This window comes from Hoplias malabaricus, chromosome 1 (assembly GCF_029633855.1).
Source record: "Hoplias malabaricus isolate fHopMal1 chromosome 1, fHopMal1.hap1, whole genome shotgun sequence".
Taxonomy (NCBI): Eukaryota; Metazoa; Chordata; class Actinopteri; order Characiformes; family Erythrinidae; genus Hoplias; species Hoplias malabaricus.
Genome location: NC_089800.1, coordinates 61,742,259 through 61,767,345, shown reverse-complemented (window position 1 = coordinate 61,767,345; position 25,087 = coordinate 61,742,259). Strand labels below are relative to the sequence as shown.

At 37.2% G+C, this 25,087-nt stretch overlaps 1 protein-coding gene across 4 annotated transcripts in view; it reads right to left on the bottom strand.

Moving 5' to 3' along the window:
* The window catches only part of col12a1a (collagen, type XII, alpha 1a), a 64,095-nt gene that overhangs the window by 17,529 nt on the left and 21,479 nt on the right, over positions 1 to 25,087 (bottom strand). Inside the window, exons 16-46 of one of the 4 annotated variants that reach the window (XM_066669942.1) lie at positions 24,845 to 25,046; positions 24,616 to 24,740; positions 21,839 to 21,988; positions 21,620 to 21,739; positions 20,762 to 20,926; positions 19,981 to 20,127; positions 19,242 to 19,384; positions 17,469 to 17,598; positions 15,564 to 15,709; positions 13,856 to 13,985; positions 13,615 to 13,751; positions 12,075 to 12,204; positions 11,762 to 11,901; positions 11,542 to 11,674; positions 11,264 to 11,287; positions 11,031 to 11,170; positions 8,962 to 9,091; positions 8,587 to 8,726; positions 8,275 to 8,404; positions 6,954 to 7,096; positions 4,647 to 4,776; positions 4,394 to 4,536; positions 3,285 to 3,414; positions 2,009 to 2,128; positions 1,774 to 1,920; positions 1,529 to 1,645; positions 1,211 to 1,363; positions 1,062 to 1,136; positions 778 to 917; positions 532 to 655; positions 49 to 192 (exon numbers count right to left, since the gene is read on the bottom strand). In XM_066669942.1, the coding sequence (XP_066526039.1) occupies positions 49 to 192; positions 532 to 655; positions 778 to 917; positions 1,062 to 1,136; positions 1,211 to 1,363; positions 1,529 to 1,645; positions 1,774 to 1,920; positions 2,009 to 2,128; positions 3,285 to 3,414; positions 4,394 to 4,536; positions 4,647 to 4,776; positions 6,954 to 7,096; positions 8,275 to 8,404; positions 8,587 to 8,726; positions 8,962 to 9,091; positions 11,031 to 11,170; positions 11,264 to 11,287; positions 11,542 to 11,674; positions 11,762 to 11,901; positions 12,075 to 12,204; positions 13,615 to 13,751; positions 13,856 to 13,985; positions 15,564 to 15,709; positions 17,469 to 17,598; positions 19,242 to 19,384; positions 19,981 to 20,127; positions 20,762 to 20,926; positions 21,620 to 21,739; positions 21,839 to 21,988; positions 24,616 to 24,740; positions 24,845 to 25,046 (4,128 nt within the window). Of the gene's footprint in view, positions 1 to 48; positions 193 to 531; positions 656 to 777; positions 918 to 1,061; positions 1,137 to 1,210; positions 1,364 to 1,528; positions 1,646 to 1,773; positions 1,921 to 2,008; positions 2,129 to 3,284; positions 3,415 to 4,393; positions 4,537 to 4,646; positions 4,777 to 6,953; positions 7,097 to 8,274; positions 8,405 to 8,586; positions 8,727 to 8,961; positions 9,092 to 11,030; positions 11,171 to 11,263; positions 11,288 to 11,541; positions 11,675 to 11,761; positions 11,902 to 12,074; positions 12,205 to 13,614; positions 13,752 to 13,855; positions 13,986 to 15,563; positions 15,710 to 17,468; positions 17,599 to 19,241; positions 19,385 to 19,980; positions 20,128 to 20,761; positions 20,927 to 21,619; positions 21,740 to 21,838; positions 21,989 to 24,615; positions 24,741 to 24,844; positions 25,047 to 25,087 lie in introns of those variants that run through there. The other 3 variants (XM_066669925.1, XM_066669916.1, XM_066669935.1) reach the window with 3 other exon arrangements.

Genomic DNA, 25,087 nt, shown 5'->3' with positions numbered 1-25,087 from the left:
CATTCCTACAGCCGAAGGAATGTTTTGTAGGCATGTCTTTGCAGTCACCTGAATGCTGCAGTTTGGAGGCACTTTTCTTTACGTCATCCTGAGAACGACCATCAGTGACAACGACCAGAACCTTTGGAACATTCCTCCTCATGCCACTGTCTGAGGTGAAGACTTTATCTCCTACATGTTTTAGAGCTGCTCCTGAAATGTTGAAGCCCCAAAGAACAGTTCTTTACAAACAATATGAAGGCATTTTGTTTTTTTAAAGCAACATAATAATTAAGCCAAGAACTATGTCATGGTCAACAACATTGAAAGTGATTACTAACATAGCTGTCACAATGGAATAGTTGTATGACATCTCATTTAAAGGAATTTCAAAGAAAGAGTATTGCTATGGCTTATTCCTAATAGCCTTTGAACTTTCACGTCTGAATCATTCGGAACAATCTCCACATTCAAATTAATATAAACTGATTTTAAAAAATGGTAAAATGAAACATTTTTACTCTAAGATGAATGATTAGCACAGACAATAACCTGTTTTTGTGTTTCCTCCTCTGTAATTGACCATCCGTACAGCAGACAAAGCCATTCCTTTGTCATGGTATGTGTTCAATTTGAACTCTGTCTTGGCATCATCGCTGTACTGCACAAAGGACACCTGTTTCCAAAAAGAAAAAATTCAGAGGTTTTCCACACAGTTCTTGGACAATATTTTGTGAGCCTGAAAGGGGTTCTTCTAGTACAATTTGTTAATTAAGAAGTTGCTGACAGCTTGGTTACCTGCATGCCCTCATGACTGATGACATCAAAAGCTCCAATCATGCTGAACACAAACTGGAGCACTTTACTGAAGCTCTCATCTCCGATACTCCAAGAGCCATCAATGAGGAACACGAGGTCAGCTTTAGCACCTTTGCACACTTTGTTGAATAAGAACATTTAGTTAGAACAATCACCTTTGCTTACTGTGTTGAATAAGTACAACCATCACAGCACAGGTGAGGAATCAAAAAGAAACTTATGTCATAAGCTCATTTAGAAAACAGATTATAATTCTCATTTACCCTCAAGGGCACCAGGGATGGTAGGAGGAGGAGGAGGCGTAGGAGGTTCTGTGGGGGCAACTGTGGGCTTCACCACTGAAAGAAAATGAAGCCGTCAATAGAAGAGATATAAAGTTATTTTGGCTAAACGTTTATTGAAGTTCACTTACATGTGCGCTCTTTGGTGCTCACTCCAGGTCCTTCCATGTTGGGTGTCTGAGTGAACACTGTGGCATTGTACAGTGCATCCGGGCTCAGTCCATCGAAACAGTATTGATTCTCTGCTGCGGTGATGGTGACCTCTTGGGCTCCTCTATTAGAGGCTGGCAATGGATAAATAGCAAAAGACAGAAAGAATGTGAAAAAAAAACACTGAAATGTATCAAGCTCCAATTTTATTTCAAATTCAGTGCCTCTAATAGTACATCTCCAATTGTTGTAGGCATGTGAGGTTTTGACAGATTTTTTGTCAAATTTATTTAACTTACGGTCAAAAGGGTTGACTTTAAGCCTGTATGAGGTAGCAGCTCGATGTGGAGTCCACTTCAGGCAGAATGAGTCATAGCCAACATTGTATGTATTGAGGTCAGTAACATTCAAGTACACTAAATGGAAGGAACATATTTTGAGAGTCAGCATTAAGTTTTTATACTCTTTAGTATAAATGTGCTCCTGAAGTTCCCCGAATTCAGCAACATACAAACAAAATTACAAGGCTATAAAGTGCACATACATGTAGATCCTTGACCAACAAGAGGTCCGCTTGGACCAGCATCATACTGGGCGAAGACCTTTAGATCGTATGTGGTGCCTGGCTGAAGATTGTGCAGCATATGAGTAGTCACATCTCCAACAAAGACCTCAGCAAACTGATTGGTACCTGCAAAACACAATTATACACATGCTTCTGTAGTTTTTACTCAGAATGAACTGGGCAAAAATAAAAGTCACTGAGAGATTTATCTCACCCTCCAATGCGTAGGCTATCTTGTAGCCATTGACCCTTGCAGGTGCAGGGTCCCAGGACACACGGAAACGAGTGTACCACTCATCTGACACACGTAGGTTACGTGGACCCGTTAGTCCCACTAAGGAGGAGACAAAAAAGAACCAAATTACCAATTTACCAGTTTAAAAATATCCATAAAGTGTCAAGTACTTAAATTTTTTTCTAAAAGGTGCCAAATATTTAAAACATGCATACTGTGGCATAACATAAAATAAACACTTGAAACATTTGAATAATTTTTAAGCTGTAACTGAAGTTCTTCAGGTTACTTAAATGAACATATAACAAAATGTTATTTACTGCAAAGGAAATCCTTTAGCACAGCATCAGACATATCATTAGTACTCTGTGTGGAGAAAGCCTGGAGAAAATGTTTAACCAGACAGATCTAAGGCCATTGTAAAGCACAGAAGTTGAAACACCAAAATCTTTTTGCCCCTACAGGGTAGTACTGAGCTTGTTATGTTCAATAATAATGTGTACAAAGACAAGATCATGAACATTTCCTGAAATAACCATACTTTAACTATATAATACTGTCTTGAATAAATCTGTTTGGAAATAAAAAAAAAAAACACTAAAATTTTATATTACTACTACAGTAAACTTTTCATTTCAAATGGCAAAATGTCCAAATAATTTTTTGTTTCATTAGGTCATCATGTACCTCATATATATACATCATATAGTGATCGCTGTAATAAGGCATCAAATTATTGAAAATTGAATGAATTTTGAACAGTATGTTGCTAGTCATCAATAGCATACTTTTGACAAACTATATAGATTAGATGAAGAAGTAATGCTATTATTAACAGCACTTGAAATTATTTATTGAACATTGTTGGATTTTTTCTTTTTTTTTTGCTGTTGTTTTACAAAAAGGTTTCCATGACTTTTTTTAGTAGCTTATTGCTTATTATTGAAAAAGGCCAAGCCAAACAACTGCAAAGAAATGTCTGGGAAAAGTCATGGGAGTGCAAAGTCTGAGGAATATTTGTTTTTGGGTGGAGTGTAATTACTAGATTTGCGTTTAGGCTCTTTTCCCTCAGTACAGAAGTCATGGATGGAGACATAAGGGAAGAGCCATTTTTGACTGTCTTGCAGACAGTGGTCTTCCTCAAAGATGCCGTCTTTTATTTTTTTTATAGGTTTGATATTCAGTATTTACTGCATCTATCTCTCTAGCTGTGAACTTGAAGCTTTTAGATTATGTGTAAATTAGCTGTGATTACATGTGTGTCCATCCCCAGAAAGCATTTCTCCAGGACCATCTTGGTACACGGCTGTCACTGTGATGCTGTAAGGTGTGTCTGGCTGAAGATTCGGCAAAATTACATTGTTGCTGTGGCCAGGAACAGTTGTCTGTTGGAAATAAAAATCAGATACAAGTAAATTATCAAAGATATACTAAAATCCCTCTCTATGTTGCATGTACATAGAGCTTAATGAGATGATAAATTACATCTCAACCTATTGATGATTATGAGCTGTTTACAGTTGAGTGCAAAGGTTTGTATGACTCAGCTCACAGCATTTTGTCACAGTAGATTTTGTATCTGAAAATAAGTTAACCTTTACTTATAAGCTTCTGCACACAGGGACCTGGAGGCTGTGGGTTCAAGTCCTGCTCCAGGTGACTGTGTGTGAGGAGTGTGGTGTGTTCTCCCTGTGTTCGGGTGGGTTTCCTCCGGGTGCTCCGGTTTCCTCCCACAGTCCAAAAAACACATTGGTAGGTGAATTGGCTCATAAATGTCCATAGATGTGTGTGTGAGAGTGTGTGTTGCCCTGTGAAGGACTGGCGCCCCCTCCAGGGTGTGTTCCTGCCTTGCGCCCAATAATTCAGGGTAGGCTCCAGACCCACCGCAACACTGAACTGGATAAGTGTTACAGATAATGAATGAATGAATTTTCCCAACTGGTTAAACTCAGCATATACAGAAAAATGGTGTCTTAGAATTAGCAGGAAATAGACCCTTTTGCTCCTGGTACAGGACATTAAAACATTTTTACATAATAAAGCAGGAAAATATACTATACAGACTTTGCTACAGCAGCAGTTTTACTCTCATAAAAAGGCTTTAGATTTGATTGCATTGAGCCAGTAGAGCATTAGTGAGTTCTGTTACTCTTGTTATTTCTGGAACACAAATACCATGTTTTCCCATGGGAATATATTAGTGCGCCAATACTCCTGAGAATGCAGTTCTACTGTGCAATGGTGTTAATTTTTTTATGCTGTCCTATGAAGGTTATATAAGGTGTGTTTGCATATTTAAATGTCTATATTTGCAAAAGGTGCACATTAAAATTGCTAAATTCAATCATTATAAAGGCCACTTACATATTCCTCGATGGGGTCTCCAACCATTGGTGCATAGCCGATACGGTATTGCAGCACAGGTCCTGTTGCATGCTCCCAGGTAACAGACAAGGTGTTTGTAGTGGGGTCATACACACGCATGTTCCTGGGTCCCCCACGGGGCACTATGATCCGCAGCCAAAGAAAAAAGTCAGTATTAAATAAACAGTCAGTTCATTACAAGTTGTTAGGATCACTGTACAAACAACGATTAGGTGTTTTTCCTTTATCTTACATGTTTTTCCATTATCATTCACTGCTGCCCCCTCTCCGTCAGCATAGAGTGCTACCACCCCAACTGAATACTCAGTGTCTGGCACCAGCCTCTCCAACAGAGCAGTATGAGTGTTCCCTGGAACAAGGACCTGTAGGATGATAACATTTTAGACTCACAAACTAATTCTGAATAATGACAATAACCCTTATTACTATCTAATAGAAAAACTATTAGGAAAAAACTATATCATTTTTTTAAAAGTGGTTCTTATATGTGATTACACTAAATAAATACTTTGTTGTATATTTTAAAGCGTGCATTATATATAGCGCGTGGCAAGAACAGTTAGGTAATGTAGGTGGTACCCTAATATGAGAGCTGTTGTTTACATCAGTCCCAACTCTCAGCCAAGCAACTCAGAGAGAGACTCTCTGACTAATGAATTTCTCTCATTCTCTCCTTCTTTCCTGTGGGGTTCTAACATCACATATTAAATACGAGTCCTGAAGGCCAAGAGTCAGTTGAACTAACTCATCAACTTTATATAAAAAAAAATATCTTTAAGTTCAGCTCATTATTTCTGAATTTATATTTTTCCCTCCCCACAATTTTCTGTCCTTAAAATTTCTTTTATGAAAGAATTGTTTCAGGAATGACAACGTGCAGAGAATATATTTGTCAGCATATAACAGTTTCCATATTCAGTTGAACTGGAACTGGCTAAAACACTGGAAAAAACAAGTCAAACATAAATAACAGTCTTTCTCTCAGAGGAGTAGAATAAAAATGCCATGGCTTTGGATAAGAGAGTACTAGTGCTAATAAAAGTGGAACAACTGTTCAGTGTTCACTGTTCAAAACTTTTTGTGCAGAATCTCACAAATAAAACACTATTGCGCTTAGTATTTCACACAGATGTTGATGTTTGTGTTCATGTGTAAGGTGAGTGAAATGGTTTAATAAGGCTTTCAGCTTCTTTTTCATCCCTAGTGGAAATTGAAATATTGAAATATGATTACATGCCATAATTAAAAAGAAAAACATTTCCAATCACACGTGTATGTCTCTGAATAAATCATGGCCAGACATTGTAAGGTAGGAGTGTCAAGTTTTGTTCCAGCACATTTTGGTGACTTTCTCAGCAAAAAAACAACCATTCTAGCAGGTTTAGTAGCTGTGAAATAAATTGTGTGCATGTCTGGCCCTCTCTGAAATACGAAGAACAATGATCTAAAGGCCTGTAATCTGCAAAAGGGAACTTAGGCTGTTCCAACCTTAAATTGTAGTCCATATACATAAATTGCCCTTTTAATCCAAAAGAGAAAAAATATTTCAGTTTCTAGTCTACTTTTCTTATTCTAACAACTACAAATATCTTGATATGAAAAGTATAAGAATTTAAAAAATCATAGAGTTGTGTAGATGTTTCTTCTTTTCAATTTGAGTCAAAAGAGCTATATTTAGCATATAACATAAGAACAGAACATAACTTTTCAGTTATATTTTATTACACTAATGAAACAAATAAACAATAAACAGCAGAATGATCTGAATTCTGTTCTGAAGGTGTATGCCCTATACTTCAGGCAAAGAGACTCAGGTTGTCCTGAGTGGGATTACCATATAGGAAAGTTTATGTGAATACAGCCTTCTCACTGAAGTGTATAATCTGGCTTTTGATTTGTGTCATTATAAGCTAGAAGAACTGGAAAACGTGTGATGACATCTCCAAGTAATTCCATGCAAATGCCGTGCAAGTTCAGATCTCAAACATATTGTACTAGTTAGGATACACATTCTGTCTGAACACTAAGCACTTTTGTGGGTCGCTCTGGGTAAGAGCATCTGCTAAATGCTGTAAATGTAAATTTACATTTAAGGCATTTGGCAAAGACTCTTATCCAGAGAGATTTTTTAATCATCCTTATAGACATGGGTGAAAGCTTTGTTAAGAGTCTTACCCAAGAATTCTTACTGATATATTGTGCAGTGTTCCTGCACAAGCCAGGGCACTAGTCTGCAGTTTGGAGTGTAGTAGCATAATTTAATGCTCTACTTAGCTGCTTCTGTTAGAAATGAGCTGTAGCCCTATGTCCTTGTTCAGGAACCATCACAGTATTGTTCAGAAACATCACAGAATGTCCAGTCTTTTTTAAACAGCGTTAAAAAGCTCTGTAGCACAAAGAAACTCCAATTCCACATACTGATACTTTATACTTAATGCTCCTAAGTTCCATGTGTTTTGAGTAATGAGCTAAAAGAGACATCAATGAAGTTTCTAAATGTGCCATCAATATGTCATAGGTAAGTTAAATGGCAACTCACAGATTCAGATGGACGGACTGCAGAAAGTGGGGCATAGACGACTCTGTACTGTTGTACGTCACCCGATGCAGGCTCCCAGCGCACATTTAGAGTATTTGTGGTGGGATTGAATACTCTGATGTTCCTGGGTGGAGAGCGTGTCACTATGTGGAAGATACAAATGAGCAGGTTTCATAAAACAAAATTATGTTGGAGAGTTATTCTAAAAAAGAATAAAACTTTTTTCATCATTTAGTCTGACATAAGCAGTTTCACTGAATTAGAATAATAAAAACTTATGTCTTTAGAGCGAACATTCAGCATTCATAGCTTGGAAACAAAAATGATTCGCTGCACCTTACAAAAAAGATAAATTTAATCCAGGCAGGAAAATGTTTTTTAAAGAACAAATAGAAGACATTTCCAGTGGGAATCAAGCTATTTTGTCTAAAGTCTCTGTAACATTTAGCAGGTTTATTATATTATGAGTGCTGAACAGAGCTTTTAGAAACACAAAGTATTAGTATGAATAAGAAACAAGGACCCAGAACAGCATAATGTACTGGAAGCAATAATCTCTAAAGCATTATAAATTAATAAATATAAATTAATTTCAGTGAATTGCAATTTATGTATTGTGTAATATTGATGTTGTTAAAGATTTTATGTAATCTTTCGCAAAACATACTCTCAGCTACTGGTGTCAAAGACAAACATATGCACATATGCATAATATAACACATGCTGGGAAACACAAAAACAAGGTAGGAAAAATACGACAAATATTAAATCCTCATGGTTAAAAGTGGGGCAGTGTTTGGAAGGTCAGTGGAAAAAAATTATGTCTTGGCATCTCTCTGGGTTTTCCATTTAGGGAAATAGATTACTCATGCACAGTCACTACTACTCATTACAGCCAATAAACCAGGACTTATGAAGCTCAGGCTGTAGACTTGTTTGTGAAGTTGCCAACAAATCAGCATTCCTCCACTACTGATCCAATCAGTAAAGAGCTGATTGACTGTTGAGTAAAGGCTGAGGGTCTTTATTTAAAACCTCAACTAACAGCTGATCTTCACAACCATAAAATAAATTATTAAAAAATATTATACATTTGGATATGCCCTTGTTTTGGGATGAGAAAATGTCCAGCTGGCATTTCTAAATGTTGCATGTCTGGGATTATTTATTTAGTTAGTTGGTTAATTAGTTAATTAGTTACTTAGTATATAATGTGGTTTTGAACCTTTAACAAAATCACTGTTTCCTTCTCTAGCCTTGCTGGCAGTGTCAATTGTTTTCCTATAAGAGAGGGTATGCAAGGAAAGCTATTTAGACTCACAGGTTTTTCCATTCTCTGTTAAGCGTTTGCCTTCCCCTGCCACATACACTGGCACCACAGTAACTGCATACACTGTATCTGACTGAAGATTCTTCAGTACAGTGTTAAACGTGTTTCCAGAGACTTGAACCTGAAGAATAAAGAAGTATGAAGGGTTCATGGTCATGTTTGCATATGCATTTGCTAATCTTTTCAAGGTGCTGAAAGTTATTTGTGGTAGTAAAAAGGTGGTTTAGATAAGTTCTCTTGCCATTAAACTAACACAATTGATCAGACTTTTCAAGTGATGCTGAGTTAATAGGAAACTTATACCATATCTTCTGGGCCTCCGGATGCAGCTTGGTAGTAAATCCGGTACTGGCGCACAGTGCCCTCAGCTGGCTCCCAGTGTACGTTCAGCGTGCTGGTGGTAGGGTCAGTTACTCTAAGGTTTCGCACACCTCCAAGAGGCACTAGGAAAACAAAATTTCAAAGAAAAGTCATCTCTAATTTAGTTACAATAAATACAACTTTTATAGTTACATTTGACCCATTATCTAATAAATAAATAAAACTCAGAGGGTGTATGTTATTGCCCGTGTTAATATTTCCAAAAACTTATTTTTTACTTAGCATTAATTAGCAGAACATGTACGGTAAAAGAATATGCTATTATGAGGAATGATGAGTAGACAAATGATTATGTACATGTTTTTCCTTGACCAGATATGTCCTTGGCATCTCCACTTGCATAAATTGCAGCCACAGTGATATAGTAGGGAGTGTCAGGAGTCAGCTTCTGCAGAGTAACTGTGTTTTTCTTCCCACCAATCTGAGTCTGTAGGGGAAAAGGTTCTCTCATCAGCTGTGGTCAAACGCCAGCAATTATGCCTCTACATTCTAATAGCTGACCATCACATACACCCTAACATGCTCAAAAAGTTGATTCTATGTCATGAAATTTTCCATTTTCTGACCCTTCACTCCTCAAATCCTCTACTGAGGTCAGCCTACTGTTTAATTATCCACTGTTGATTAGATAATTAGAACTTGCCATTAAACCCTGATGAAACACTGAAAAGGAATGAATGGGAATTAATTTTATTTTCACAATATTTCAGTCGAAATTCAGAACACCTCCTATTAAGGCATGAGGTTAGCTGTGAGCCAAGGGAAAAGCTCTTGATAAACCTTTGAAAAGAAAAGTTAAAGTTCTATTAATATTTACAATCAACTATTATTCTTTAAATCCTTAAGACTATATTTAACTGTTCTTTGGCAAAATTCACTGAATTATTGGATCAGTTTTTCTGGCTTTCCCTAAGCCTAGACCTAATAGGCACTATTTGAAATGCAATGTAGTCTAAGACCAGCCAGAATCAGCCCAATAATTTTAAACCCATTGTATGTCATTTTTGTGCTATTTTTTGCCAGTGTCAGTGTAGCTAAAACAGCTTGAGTGTTTGAAGACTGATCAATTTTTACAAAACAAGTGAACTTTGTATTTTCAGTTAAGTTGGCAAACATACACATGCCAGTCTTTCTAGGTCGGGCTCAATCGATTTTCATCACAAAGTGTGTGTTTTCCTTTCATATTTAGTGAAACACTGACAACACACCTTTGTTCCCTTCGGATACTTTCCTTACAGCTTTCCAGCAAAGTCACTATATTTAGCTGTTTTTTGATTACATTGTTACAACTGACTGACTTCTATTTCAAGAAAATATATATAATCTCTTAAAAATCTTTCATCCCTTAAAAAATCTGATATAATGAAGGTTCACAGCCAATAAATAGGGAATTACAAAGAAGAACACATCATGTGTTTAAAGCAATAAGGCCTCACCTGAGTAAAATTCTCTGACAAGTGTACCACTTTAGAATAATACGACACTTATAAAGGTTTATATATTGTATTAAAGGAGTTCGCAGTCACACAGCTCCAGGGGCCTGGAGGTTGTGGGTTCGATTCCCGCTCCGGGTGACTGTCTGTGAGGAGTTGGTGTGTTCTCCCCGTGTCCGCGTGGGTTTCCTCCGGGTGCTCCGGTTTCCTCCCACAGTCCAAAAACACACGTTGCAGGTGGATTGGCGACTCAAAAGTGTCCGTAGGTGTGAGTGAATGTGTGTGTGTGTCTGTGTTGCCCTGTGAAGGACTGGCGCCCCCTCCAGGGTGTATTCACGCCTTGCGCCCGATGATTCCAGGTAGGCTCTGGACCCCCCGCGACCCTAAATTGGATAAGCGGTTACAGATAATGGATGGATGGATGGATATAAATAAATTGCCATTAATTATCAGTTATAATACAGAGATGTAAAGTGCAAGTTACCTGAGGTTTGCCAAATAGTGAACCCACATCCATCTACACTGTTAAACCTCAGATCTTGCCAGATACTTTGTTTTCTCTATCAGTCGACATTAACCCTACATGTGACGACATTCACATTCTCAGGTCCGAGCTCATTCTTTATCTTGACATTTTCTGTAAGTTCACTGACACTTTCAGTATTTGACAAAAACGAGGTCACTGTCGCACTTCCTATCTTGGTGTTACAAATGAATATTAATGACGTTTTAGGAAAGTTCTAAATTACAAAGAAATTACCTGTATTAACTGGCATTAGAATTTAAAAAGATGTTTTTTTCACTTTTCTCCTGAGAAGTACTTTAGACCTACAAGGTTTTGTAACAGCAAAAATATTTTTATACTGGATTTAAAAACCTTGAAGCAAACCTTAATGCAAGCACATATAAATAGTGAATAATCATGTAATTTACCGTTTGGGTCCTGCCTCCTGCTACAGGCACATATGTGATCTTGTAATTGAGAACTCTGCCTGGGGCATGATCCCACTTCACTGTGAGGGAGGTGGTGGTGGCGTTGTACACCTGCAAGTTCTGAGGGGGACCACTGGGAGCTGTGAAGGAAATGAGACATGTTTGTTTCTGCATAACATATGATAACCACAGCTTTTTGCATTATGCTTAGTGCATGATATCAAAATACTTACGAGGTGTAATTATGATCTTTGATACTACAGGAAGCAGAGAAAAAAGAGAAAGAGAACGCTTGAACTTGGCTTTGCCCCAAAAGTTGACAGTTTTTACCATTAACGAGGATACCACATTTCACAGCTAGAAGAAAGACTTACCAACACTAATACCTGTAGCATAATAAATATTACTTGTTTAAATATTTGCATATTTAAATTTTCTACATGATCTGAAAATATACTCATAACATCATGGGATATATTCATGCACAAATGTTTAAGTGGATGTTCCTTACATGTGCGCTGCTTTCCAATAAGGTCCTCGCTCTCTGACTCATCTGGGTAAATAGCAGTGACAGAAACATCATATTGAGTGTCTGGATCCAGGTTCTCCAATAGATGTGTGGTATCGTCACTGGTCAGGATTTCCTTAGGGATACAAAATGAAAAATGTGAGATATCGCATAACGTTCACAGAGAATGGTCCTTGAGTTTTTGATAATTTAAGAGCCATACATATGCATAAGCGTTCTCTCCAGACTTTGTCCAGCCAATGCGATAGAGAGCCACATCAGGGGCACCATGCTCCCAGTGCGCTCTGAAGCTTGTCTGGGTCACCTCGGAAAACCTTAGGTTCTTTGGAGCTGGGACAACATCTATAAATTTGACAAAATGTATAATATCTTGACAACTGTTTAAAGATGAATGAATGTAGTAGAGTATTATAATTATTAAAAACTAGGACTAAAATATAGGGAAATAATGATTTATTCCTTTGAATTAAAATAATCATTGTAACTTCTAATATCTTGTGTTAAGTGAATTTTACCTGTGGTAGCCTGGTTCAGCATTGGGCTGCCAGTTCCAGAGTCATAGATTGGAGTGACAGCCACATCATATTCAGTCTGGGATTTCAGGTTATCCAGGATTGTTGTTGTCCTATCGCCATTCACCGGAAGCTAATGTAAATTATGAAAGCAATATAATGCTTTAAAGAATTGTAATCATTTTATTTTTTACAAAATATATTGTCACTTTCCAAAGTAAACATATCTTTTTTTTTCTGATTTTTTGTTTAATATATAATTTGAACACAGTGGCTGTCCTACAAATTGTGTGAATATTTCATGATGAATGGACAAATAGAAATGCTTAAAAATTATTGGAATAAAATCTTTTTAGCCCAACATCCAAGAAGTCTTTTTTCCTTCTCTTGTAAAGTTACTATTTTGGAAATACATGTTCTTCTTTGGACAGTGACGATATACAGAAGAGGCAAACAAATAATGCTTTTTAACATATATTAGTCTTAAAATTAAATCTGAAGCTGCATCAAATGAATCAAAGCTGCAGCCTTAATCACTTGCATTATATATTATATGTATTATATATCAGGTAACAGGAGCTGGTACTGTTTGAAGCTGATGGTGCTTTCTCAGGCCCCATCAACCTGGCCCTCAATCTCATTTAGTGTGTGGGAGTGGGGGCGGGGATGGTGGTGTTTACTTAGTTTTCTCATCCTAGCACTGAGAGTTATGAGCAGCACGTTGCTCAGATTTATGCCTCAGGATGTAGAGCTTTGCTGGCCAGGACTGAACCTTCCAACCTCACCAAAAAAATAAATAAATAAATAAAAATAAAATAAAACAAAGATCCAGCAATAAAACACACATTCAAAAGCAGTGGTGTCCTGAGGTTTTCATGGTTGCTGCATGCCATTCAAAAATTCATTAGCATCTATCCTTATGCATTGGCATATGCTTTTTCCATTTTCTGCTGGTAACATGGTCCCCTTTTTCTCCCTGACTTTCACTCAAAAACGAAGGCCCTGGAGATAGACTGCACCACCCATCTGCAGCTGCTGCTTCTGTTGGATTGTGTAATAAGGTTGCCACGGTGATAAGTTAAGGAGTTTGTATCCATCAATAAGTGTTCTTTGGTCATAGGTCTGGTACATTGCTCAAACAGAAAAGGATCTTTTTCAGACCAGGCAATGATAGAGTCTTGACCCAACAAAGCACACTCTGTGAGTGTGTGTGTGTGCAAAAATGATACTTCATGACTTTGGAGTGAAAGAGTAGATACAGACAACAGTTGAGTACAAGTGAGCACAAGTTTTGTGTGATTGCATTTGTTGAGAACCTCTGTCCAAGTGACATTTTTAAACAACATTCTAAAATTTGGAATCAAAGTTGAAAATGGTGCAATGCATATATCGATTTATATTAAATTCTAAATGTTTACACATACATACTCAACTAAGGTAGGTCACATGTACACATATCCGGTTTACACTGTATGAATTCATGTCTAAGTCAAACGTTTAAACTGTATGTTAATTCTGAGAAAGTGTCTACTGTTAAGCATACCTCTTTCAGCTCTCCATCCTCAGGCTTGTAAGTAATCATGTATTTGCGCACTGAGCCAGGTGCAGCATCCCAGTCCAGCAGCATGGAGCTATGTGTCACATCTGATATCCTCAGCTCACCGACTGGAGGCAGTGGCACTACAGAGCATTGGGAAATAAACACAAACACAAAACCAGCAGTGAGAATCACAAGTCCAGGGCAAGCGTCCCTGCTTGGGGTAGCATGCTCTAGCACAACCTACGGGTCACCCCCTGAGCAGTGAGAGGGTCTCTGGTCGACTGGCCGTGCAGGGCGAAGACGGTGACGACATACGCTGTGTTGGGAAGGAGGTTCTTCAGCTGGACATCTGTGATCTTGGCTTTCACACGCATCTGTGAAAGTTAACCATATCAACAGTCAAAGCCTGATGGTTACTACCACACTTGGGGGTTCTCTCCAGGCGTCAAACTGCATTCCTGGTGGGTCCCAGCTCTATAGGCTTTAGTTTTTCCACTAGTTCGATTTTGTTTCAACGTATGATCAGTAATAAATTCCTGGTTTTACTCAAGGATTTTGGGTCTAAACCTGCCTACTGTGGCCATCCAACAAAACAGTTTGACATATGTCTAGACAACTACAATTTTACAAGATGTTGTCTTGGATAAAATATTTTCTAAAGGTCATAGAGAAAATATTGTATACTTTTGTATTTGCCTACATATGTACATATACAGAATATTGTTCATAAATCAGAGACCAATTTCCATTAACTTAATTTTCAATCAAAACAGTAAACGTCCATATTATTTATAAGTTAGAAGTCTAGGGAATCTTCCCTTCTGTGCAAGGGGATTAGCCTATATTTTCTCTTTAAAAATGGATAGTTTGTACTTAAATATTGACAGGAAGGTAAAGGAGAAAAAATGGTCTCTGACGCTTTTATTTTTAATTTTTCTTTTTACTAATCTTCTTGCCATGTACAAGTCCTCTGTAATTACACCTGTCAGTGAGTCTTCTCCAATCTCACACAGTGCCACCAGCCTTGGATGGGTGGGAGTAAGCATGTGCTACATCTGAAAAGTGATGCCACACCACCATCTATTTTCAATCTGCCAATAATGCAGTAACTGCTCAAATCTGTTACATCACAGGCCAGTTTTAGTATCTAAGGCTGCTGGCCTGGATGACTGAAGCATCACCAGGGATAAAACTTGCTATCTTCTGATGGTAGGGTCTACGCTTGGCACAGTGCATCACTAAGGAGCCTGCCTACTTCAAAGTAGTGCAATATACTGTATAAATGTACATACAGTATGATGGAAAAATATGCATGCTTAATAGAATAAGACATTGAAATGACTGAACAGAGTCTAAACACCTAATATACAGATGGGAAAACTGGATGGTTTTTATTTTGTATCATATACAGATTAACTTCTTAATGTTAGGTAACTTAAAGTCACCTAACTTAACTTATTGGCTTATGTAATATCAGTAGTGTGATTATTTTTGCCATAAAATACTTTGAAGGACTTGTAATATTTCATTCTCTAGACACTACTTGCAGTTGTATTCAGTGTCACTGACAATGTCACTTTCAATGTCACTGTCAAAGGTCTTTATTGTACTAGCCTTACAGATGTTTTCACTTGGACAGATTAAACACAAAGATTAGAAAAAAAGCTTTTAATGTTTTAAGACCTTTTTGTTCTTTTGTACTACAACCGTGTTTTTTTTTCTTTTTTCATTTTTAAAATATCGGCATATAATATTGCTTATTTCAAGCATGGATTCTGGGAATATTTGCCACTGGTATGAGACCAACTCAAAAGTTTTTGAGTTGCAGAAAAGACTTGATAAACTGGTTGCAGAAAACTATTTGTTCTGACTAGAACTAAGGGAAGTTTTTGTTAAAATGTCTGAAGCTTGGCAACAGATGCAGCAGCTGGGTGCTAAAACACTGATCATACCTCTTGCTTGGTGGTGGGCTGAGTGGCATTTTTAGCATTGTAACGCAGCATGTAGCCTGTGGCTCCCTCAGCAGGCTCCCATTTCACCCTCATGGAGGAGGAGCGCTCTTTGTAGATGGTGACAGTCCTTGCAGATTTTAGAGGCACTACAGAGAGGATACATGACTTTTCTCTCTTTCTTTATCTGTTTTATCCTGTCTATCTGCATATACCTTCAGCCTTGCAGACACACGGATGGAGGAATTTATGCATACTGGCGTGGCATAATGGGAACAAGAACAAGATGGAGGCATAGAAGATGGTGGATGGATGGCAATGAATTTCACACAGCCAGTGATGGAGAATGAATGAAGACAGACAAACTACAGAAATGCAGATAAAACTGCATGAACTGCACATCTGAGCATGAAAAAAAAGCACTGATTTAAACACTGAAGGCATGAATAAATCAAAAACACTCTGCTATGCCATGCAACATCATGCAATCACAGCTTTCATGGATCTGTAAAGGGAATGATGATGGTCATATTTAGGCTTATGGATGTCAAACATAACATCACACACCCAGCAACAGCAATGCACACATTCCACAGCACAGCTGTCTAAAAATAGTCACTAAACTAAACAAAATAACACTGCTGTAGCAAATCCTTGTGTGAGCTCAAATTGTTTAGGTTATATTTACAGATTATTGTTGTTTTTTAAATTTATTTATTTGTTTATTTTTTACAGATCAGCAATGACTCATTTACAGCTGGTACTAAATGATTACTATTCAAAGCATATATTTCTTAGTATTTTCAGTTATTGTCCATTGACACAGAAATAATGCATCAGGTAACTTCTGAAAAGTATTTGTCCTAAGACCACAGTAAGGAATGAATTATATGGGTAATATGAGAGTAATGAGTAATATGGGAATCCTATCAATATTAGCATATACTTAGCATAATAATAAGCAGTACACATATTTTAAGATTGTATTTGATGTATTTACTGTCCTCTGAAATTCTAGAACATGCTGGGCTACTGTGCTAAAAGTTCTAGTGTAGAAACATACATGCAAAATCTTTCAATTTATTAATTCATATAGATGTTGCCTTTTTGTATTCTGATACCCAAATATTTCATAACTGTCTACGACATTTTAGAAATGTCTCAGGTATTAATGTATCGACATCTACTGCATCAATTAACATCAGTCACAAAACGATTCCTGTATCCGTGCAGCCATAGCTACAATGCACCCTTGCCTACTACACAAGATACTTCTAAATATTTAAAAGACATTCTTTATCCAAATCCTAATTGGATTAAATGTTTTTGAGCTTACTTCTGCCCTTGGATATTTAGTCATGCTCAGGCTCTAAACAGGAATATATTTTACTGTAAATGAGTCCTATGTTTATAGTAAAAAAAATTGTTTCCAAAATAGCTAAACAAATTCTGTTTTGAATTTCAGCTACTGTACATTGGAAAAGATGTAGGGAACATTGGGCCAGGGCTAAATAAATGGTTTTGTGGTTGAGGCAACATTCCTAAAAAAAGGATTTGCTACATCAACAAACAATGGATCATATTTTTAAGTTAAAAAAAAGGAGAAACTGAGTCAAAGTCACAATAATGCATTTTAAAGTATAAGGCAGTAAGGCAAAGAGTAAATGCTAATCAGAAGAATACAGACATCTGTATACAAAGAATGAACTTAATTCCCCTTAAAAAATTATTCTTTATATATATTTACTTTTAAGAACAAGAATAAACACTTTGTAATCTGCTGTAAATTTATAGAAATACTAAGCCCATTCCCATTAAATGAAAGCTTAATTTAATGGGAAACGTTATGAGGCTTTGGCTCAGTTTTTATTAAAAGACACTTTTGGTACAGTTGCAATTGGCTCTTACATGTGGTCTCTGTGCCTCTCAGTGGCTCACTGCTTTCCGCTCCAACCACAGAGTAAACATTCACAGCATACTCAGTCAATGGCTCCAGACTCTCCAACACTGCTGAATTCTTTGTCCCGTCCACAAACAACTACAAAAGTGGACAAAAAAAGGTGAATATTATTCATGATTTATTTATTATTGCTTATTATGTACTGAAATTGCAGTATATTGGAGAGCAGCATCTCGAGAAGCCACAAAGCAAGTGTTTTTAATCTTTCCACTGAACAGCACTGAGAAACATCTACGGTTACTCAGGCTGAGTAGTCATGCATGTGAAAATATTCAGGGAAGCTTCAAAATCATACACATTGCTGAGCATACCACAAAGGCAAGATTAACTAAATCATCTTAAACTGAAACTTGGCCTAAAACTTCTGCAGCTCTTCAGAGTCTGCTGTCAAACCTCTGCTCATTTAAGGGCTGTCACAAGAGAGAAAATTCCCTCAGCTAGCATTGATGTGGAGAAGTGGAAAATCTTTTGATTTTATCTCTTGTGTTTTTGGCCACTCTTGAAGGAGATCAAACACACCATCAATACATTCCAATGAAAACTGAGTAGATTTGACAATATTTATATTCTTTGTAATATGAACATTTGACCCGAAATATAGTAAAATTATGTGGTCAAATTCAATTACTGTACATGCATATACTTCAGACCAAATAAACTTGGATATCAAAATGTATTTTTTTAGATTTTAAAATTAGACCTAAACACACATGAAAATATTGTGTGGTTGAATAGAGCCATATCTAGATGTCAATTTAATTTGCAAATACAACACTTCTTATTACCAAGCAAAGAAAATGCTTGCTGGTGTGAGGTCTCCAATAAAAGTTAACATAGGACCATCACAGAGCTTATATTTGTAGTGCTTGAGTTGGTGTTCTGCAGTGACACTCACATAATGCAGGGTTCAGAGATAGTAGCTCATCTGTTGCTGCACAGTTTGTGTTGGTCGTCCTCTAGACCTTCATCAGTGGACACAGGCCACTGCCCACAGTACACTGTCGGCTTGATATTTTTGATGGGAGGACTATTCTAAGTCCACTATTTATTTATTCAAATTCTAAAGCAAATTTAACATAGAACTACACAGAAGTCTTAACAACTAAACATATTTATATACACTTATCATGTACACTTAACATAATAAATATAATAAAAATATTCCTCGCAATCCTAGTTACAGATTACTCTGTAATCCCTTACTTTTTATCAGATGCCTGTTTCAGTGTTCTAGTGAATTATATCTTCACTGATTGTCTCTTTCCTTTTTAAAGTAATGGCTCTTTGACAGCTACACATACTTTTAGACCCACAGTTGTTTTCTCACAGTGGGAGGATGGACAGAAACACTTGTGAGGGCTTTCAGACTTAAAGTAAGAGCAGAGCATGACTTTCCCTTATCTCGTAAAGATAAAATGATTAAATACTGTTTATCTGATGATGGTCTATCCGGTGACTGTTTTGGTTAGGAATCCTTAAATGCTAAGGTGTCTTTGGTATTAATTTGTTTTTAGTAATTTATTTACTAAATTGGATTATCACATCTAATCTAGCACTCTGCCCTTTTTCCTTTGAGGACAAAGCTATAATTCAAGCTCTATAACTTTGGAAGGACTATGCCATCAAAATGGCAGTAGGGTGCAAAAATTTAAAATGTGAACAAACTGTAATTCATTTTACTACAAATTGTACTTCTTCGTGTGTGGAGATGATTACATTACCTCCTGAGTTTCACCTCCAGCTACAGGCACATACTCCACACGATACTTTTCTACAGGGTCCTCAGGTACAGTCCAGGTGGCACGGAAGGAGTAGTGGGTTACTTCAGAGGTCACCAGGTCAGTGGGTGGTTCCACTCCTCCTCCTAAAGTGGATAATTGTGACAGCTTAACATTTGACCTTTTTAATAGTCCAAGCTGCATAGACAGGGACACCTTTGCAAATAGTGCTTTCCGTTTTTTTAACACAACTGGTGCAGAATTTTCCTCCACTTAGTGCCATGACCTTTCAATTATTGCTTCAGTCAGACTCCCACTAAAAGAAAGCACGCTGCAGTTCCTAAAGAATCCCAGTTCCATTACTCAAGAGACTTTCACAGAGCAGGAATCCCTGCTTCATTAATGGAAAAAAAAATTTCTTAATACAAAGGTATTTGATCATGACACAGAAAATTATGAAGCACCATTATGAGATAGAAGCTTGGCTCTAGAACTGTGTCTCAGATTTCCTCCTTCAGTGAGGTAGACAGATTTACTCAGCACTCAACAACTATTAAAAACTATCAGGACATCTCTTGCTGAATATCAGACCAAGCCATCAGCAATTCTTTCATCAGCCCTTCTAAATACATGAATATGTACCTTGCACTCCCAGAGATTGCTCATGATTTTGCCAAAACCTGGATTATTATATCCTGGTCATTTGATTATGCTTGCAATTAGAGCGTACCCTTGGACTTACCTTCACCTTTGACGCTCTTACAGAGATTATCTGTCAGCTCGTCAACAATGTCCAGCAGGAAAGAGAAGTCTGCAACATTGTACATGTGGATTTCATCTGGATCAGAGGCAATGGAGCGCAACTCATTCTCATCAGCGTTCTTCACACCTGGATAGTACAGCAAAGAGTAAACATGTAAACATTACTAACAATGTCCAGACACATTCTCAGCAAATAGCTAATTAATAGCCAAAAACCAGGATGTTCAGATAGACCACCAGTGAAAAGTTTAAAGTCTATAAAAGACCATTCAAGGCAAATGCATGAAAAAGGAAAAAAGAAAATTTCCCCCTCCTGTTTCAAGCAACATACAAACAGAGTACCTTGAAAAAATAACTACTTAAGATAAGGTTATTATGAATAAATAAATCAAGAAAGATATTATACCTACAAAATAAATGATTTACAAAATAAATTATCATAATTTTGAATCTGGAAACCAATAATGTTGGTCCAGGATGGAAATCATTTATCTCAGACGGTAAGTCATTATTTTGAGAAAATAAGTGATTGTTTTTATATAAATGCATTATTACAAGAAAGGGTCTTATTTGAACAGTAACTTTTTAAATAAAACATTAAAATATACAATTTACAGGTGTTTAACTTTGGACTGACATAACTTGCACAGTTATGTAAATTAAGGGTTGCTCTATAAATTATATCTATTTGAATTTAGCTTTGTCCAAGTCATTATTTCCAAAACACTGAGTTTGCTTTAGAGAAAAGAAAAAATTCTCACCAATAGCATAGAGCTCAATGCCCTGGTCACGCAGATTCTGAGAGCTGGCAATAATGTCATCTTGTGATTTTCCATCAGTGACAAGGACTCCAATTTTACGGGAGTTTGGACGCATGCCCACGTTAGCTTTGAAATTGTTTTGTAGGATATAGTTCAAAGCAAGTCCTGCGAGAAAAGAACAAAACAATTAAATGTGTTAAAACATGAATATAGCAGATTGCCTGATCCAGTCTGTTAGTCAAAGCTAATCTAGAGTTAGGAATGTTACAATATACCACTATTAAATATACTTTAATATATTTAGGTTTATATATATATTTCATGTTTTTGAGATTATGATTCATGAAACATTATTTAGGACAAACCTATTAGGACATCAGTGATATACTATATGTCCAAGGGTTTGTAGACATACACATGCCCAGATATCCTTCAGAACTCATTTTTATCATTAGGGAGCTTTGCTGCAGTAACAGCCTCGTCTCACTGGGAACACTTTACACCAGATATAAGAATGGTGCTGTAAGGACCTGCTAAAATTCCTAAATAAATAAAGTTTAATTCTATGTCACAAATGCCACAACTGCTCAACCCAGTTGTATTAAATGTAGATCATCTCTCTGGAAATTGCAGCTAGACTACTCCACAGCCCAACTCACAGAGCTTTATACACCTTTAGCCTACTATTGGCATGTGTCTTACGTGCAGCTCAAGAGCATCTTATTCTTTTCATGTTTTTCTATCGAGATTACAAACTAGAAGTGTATAATTGAAAACCTGTGACAGACACATTTAAGTGATGAAAATCATTTTGTAGTGGTGTAAGAAAAAAGTTTGGACAGAAAGTAATTTTAATACCTGTCAGTGTATTTCCTCCTTTGTAAGGTAGATTGGCTACAGCCTCCAGCAGAGATTCTCTAGTTCTGTGTGCATTTAGATGCCATTCAGTCTTTGGGTCTCCACTATATTGAGCCAAACCTGTGCACAGAAACAAAACATTATCTCAAGCATGCCCCTCTGGGCACAGTTAGAACATGTAGCTCAATTAATCTAAACCAAGCTAAACATGTCCCTTACCAATCTGAACACGATCCGGGCCAATGTCAAACACGCCCACCATGCGAGCAATGAAGGCTCTTATGGTCTTGAAGTTGAGACGTCCAATACTCCAGGAGCCATCTACTAGCAGGATGATATCAGCCTGTGCAGTGGTCTTGCACATTACATCTAAGCAAACAGAAGTTAGCAAAGTTAGACTGAAAATAAACCACGCTACAGTTACTGTGGTTATGTAAGCTGAAAGAGATGAAGTGTCAAAGGTTGAAAGACATTTGAGGAATGAATTGTGGTCAAGTTTAGAAAACAACAAGAATCACACAGACAGAAATTTTTTTTTTTTTTAGAAAGAATGAGAACAGGCCAGCACAAAATTTGTGTTTATTTACAAAAGAAAAATCAGCAGATTTTAAGTACATCACATTTCATATTTACATTTATAAATGACAAATATTAATGACCAATCATAAGACTATACATGGACATCAATGCAGAGTCTTCATTGTGAGAACCAAGCGAGCTCTCCTCTGTTCATTTCTCAATCTGCACCTCTTCTCTATCTGCACTGAGATGCTCCATCTGCCCCTGCTCAGAGAGAAGGCTCAAAAACAGACGGCGACTTTTTTAAAAGACATTATTTATAGACAGCCATAGCGGTTGGATGGGGAGAAATAGCTAGTATGCAAAAGTCTTACAAAAATTTCAAGATCAAAGTTTCACTGAGATGGTGTACACATGTCAAAATGCTCTCTTGACACGGCTGTGGTTGAGCATTTCTGCTGTGAATAAAGATAATTTTCCAAGCCTATCAGAAACTACAGAGCATGTACCAGCTATAAACAGATGTTTTACCCTGAATAATACACAGCTCTCAAAAATACATGACACTCTAGAGATCACCTCATTTTACTGATGCATAAAAAAAAAATCACACAATGAATTCCTGATTTTTTTTTATCACTAATGCATGTGAACAATTACATAGCTGTCAACACTCTATATTTTAGGATCATTATCTCTGATCGATGAGAGCTTATCTCTAATGGAACTGATAAATGAGAAGATGTTGGCATTTATGCAATACAGGTACGTTTCTTTGACGACTTCCAGATCATTTCTGAATGTGCCGACACATGGGCTGCATTAATCTCTTTCTGACAGCACATTATTTTAATGCCACATAATGTGAAGTTAAGTGCAAGTGAGAACCTGTAGAGGCTATCAGTCCTAAAAGTGTCTTCTTGTTGTATATAATGCTGGTTATTATGTGCTATTGAATAATCAAAAAAGCTGTGGATGTTTTATTAGTAGGAGTGTAAAACTTGTCTCTGTTGATCAAAAATACATATTAAAATGTTATTTCCACATTAACAAGGATAAAAAGTTAATTTTCATAAGAAGGGGTCTATAGATTTTACAAGGGTTTAAATATTTCAGTATACAGCATGTGCAATTAATGTTTAAAAACACCAAACATCTGATTGCACTTTTGGTTCAGCAAGGAGGCCACAATAAGCTACACACTGTGAGAAATATCTGCCAAAGTGAGAGACAGCAGGATTTGCCTCAGTCCATCTTGTCTTCCTCCCCGGCTCATGCTGGCCAGCGAACCCCAGTTCACTGGATCTGCTCCCAATTAAGCTGCATTCCAGACCAAGGTCAGCAATCTGTGCTCAAAACCTTCACTGCAAAAGTCAAATTTTCCCCTCCTCTCTCTTACTCTGTATTTCACACATTGACGCTCGCACACACTCACATACACGTCCCTCACCAGGTTGTAAAACATTTATAATTCTGAACAGATAAGGTTTGTGTCACGTTTGCTCCTAAATCCAAAAAAAGAGTCTGAGATGAAGTAACTGCATGGAATAGTCATTGCTTCTCTACTTTTGCAACTAAATTAGCCAAGAGAAAAGGCATGTGCAGTTACAGAACTGTCTGACTGCTAACTGTGATTATAATTTATATTTTATTTAGTCTATGCAGGTTGTAACACATTATTTAGAGAAGATTCGTACCTTGTTATTTGAACCTCACTTAGCTAAGTATACTAAGTGGCAGATATGACTAAACCATGGCTTAATCTACACGATAAAAATACCACAGATAACGTATCAAACGTTTTTGGGATTTTGGTTGCTGTGGGATTCAAATTCACAATCACCTTATGATGGGCTCAACATAACATTACTGTGTAACTGCAAAACTCAATATGAGTCAGCCCCTCATTCCTGGAGAACACCTGGAATCACCGGGCGCAAAGTGGGAACACACCCTGTATAGGGTGCCAGTGAATCAGAGAGCATCACACACTCACATATTCACACTTATGGACACTTCTGAACAGCCAGCATGCCTACAGTGATTTTTTCACTGTTGGGGGGGATGGGTGTTGGGGAGGGGGCTGTGTGGAAACACCCACAAAAAACCCATACGGACACGACGTGAACACATCAAACTGCTCACAGATAGTCACTCGAGGTGGGACTCGAACGTACAACCCCAGGACCCTGCAGCTGTGTAACAGCATTACTACCAGTTGCACCACTGTGCCATTGTCAGTTGATATAGAAATAGACAATATCACTGTGTATCACTCTAAAATTGGCTATTTATACAGTTTGTTTCCATTTATTGGAAACTGGATTTAAATTGCCAGACATATTGCTACATATTTATCAAATACGGATTTATATTTATAACTGTTATGGCCCATATCATAGTGCTCCAGGACTATATTATTATATATTAACTACAGCTCACCTATAGAATTTTAGTGAGTTGGAAAGTCACAGTACCTGGAGTATCAACAGTGGGGGGTGCAAGTTCATCTATCAGAGTGGTCTTCTCCTCTCCAGCCAAGGGCATACTCTCTCCACCTTCGAACATTCCAAACACACTCACAGAGTATTTGGTGCCAGCTCTGTGGTGAAAGAAAAAAGGTTCTTAGCATCTATACATGTTATGCATAAATAGCAATTCATTTATGGGGTATAAAATCCAGGTAAACAGAAGAGGAAAACCTGCCTGAGTTCCTCCAGAACAACTGTGTTGTCAAAAGGACCAACAACCAATTGCCCTAAATCTCCTAAGTCTAAATCTTCCCCGGTAGGATGGAATGTCACTTTATAGCCTTTTACATCTCCAGGTGCATGGTCCCATGTCACCCTGAAACTTGTCTTAGTGGGCTCAGATGTTTTTAAGTTTCTTGGAGATTTAAATGGTGACACTGAAAAACAATTTGAGAAACCATATATTAGTGACAACTAT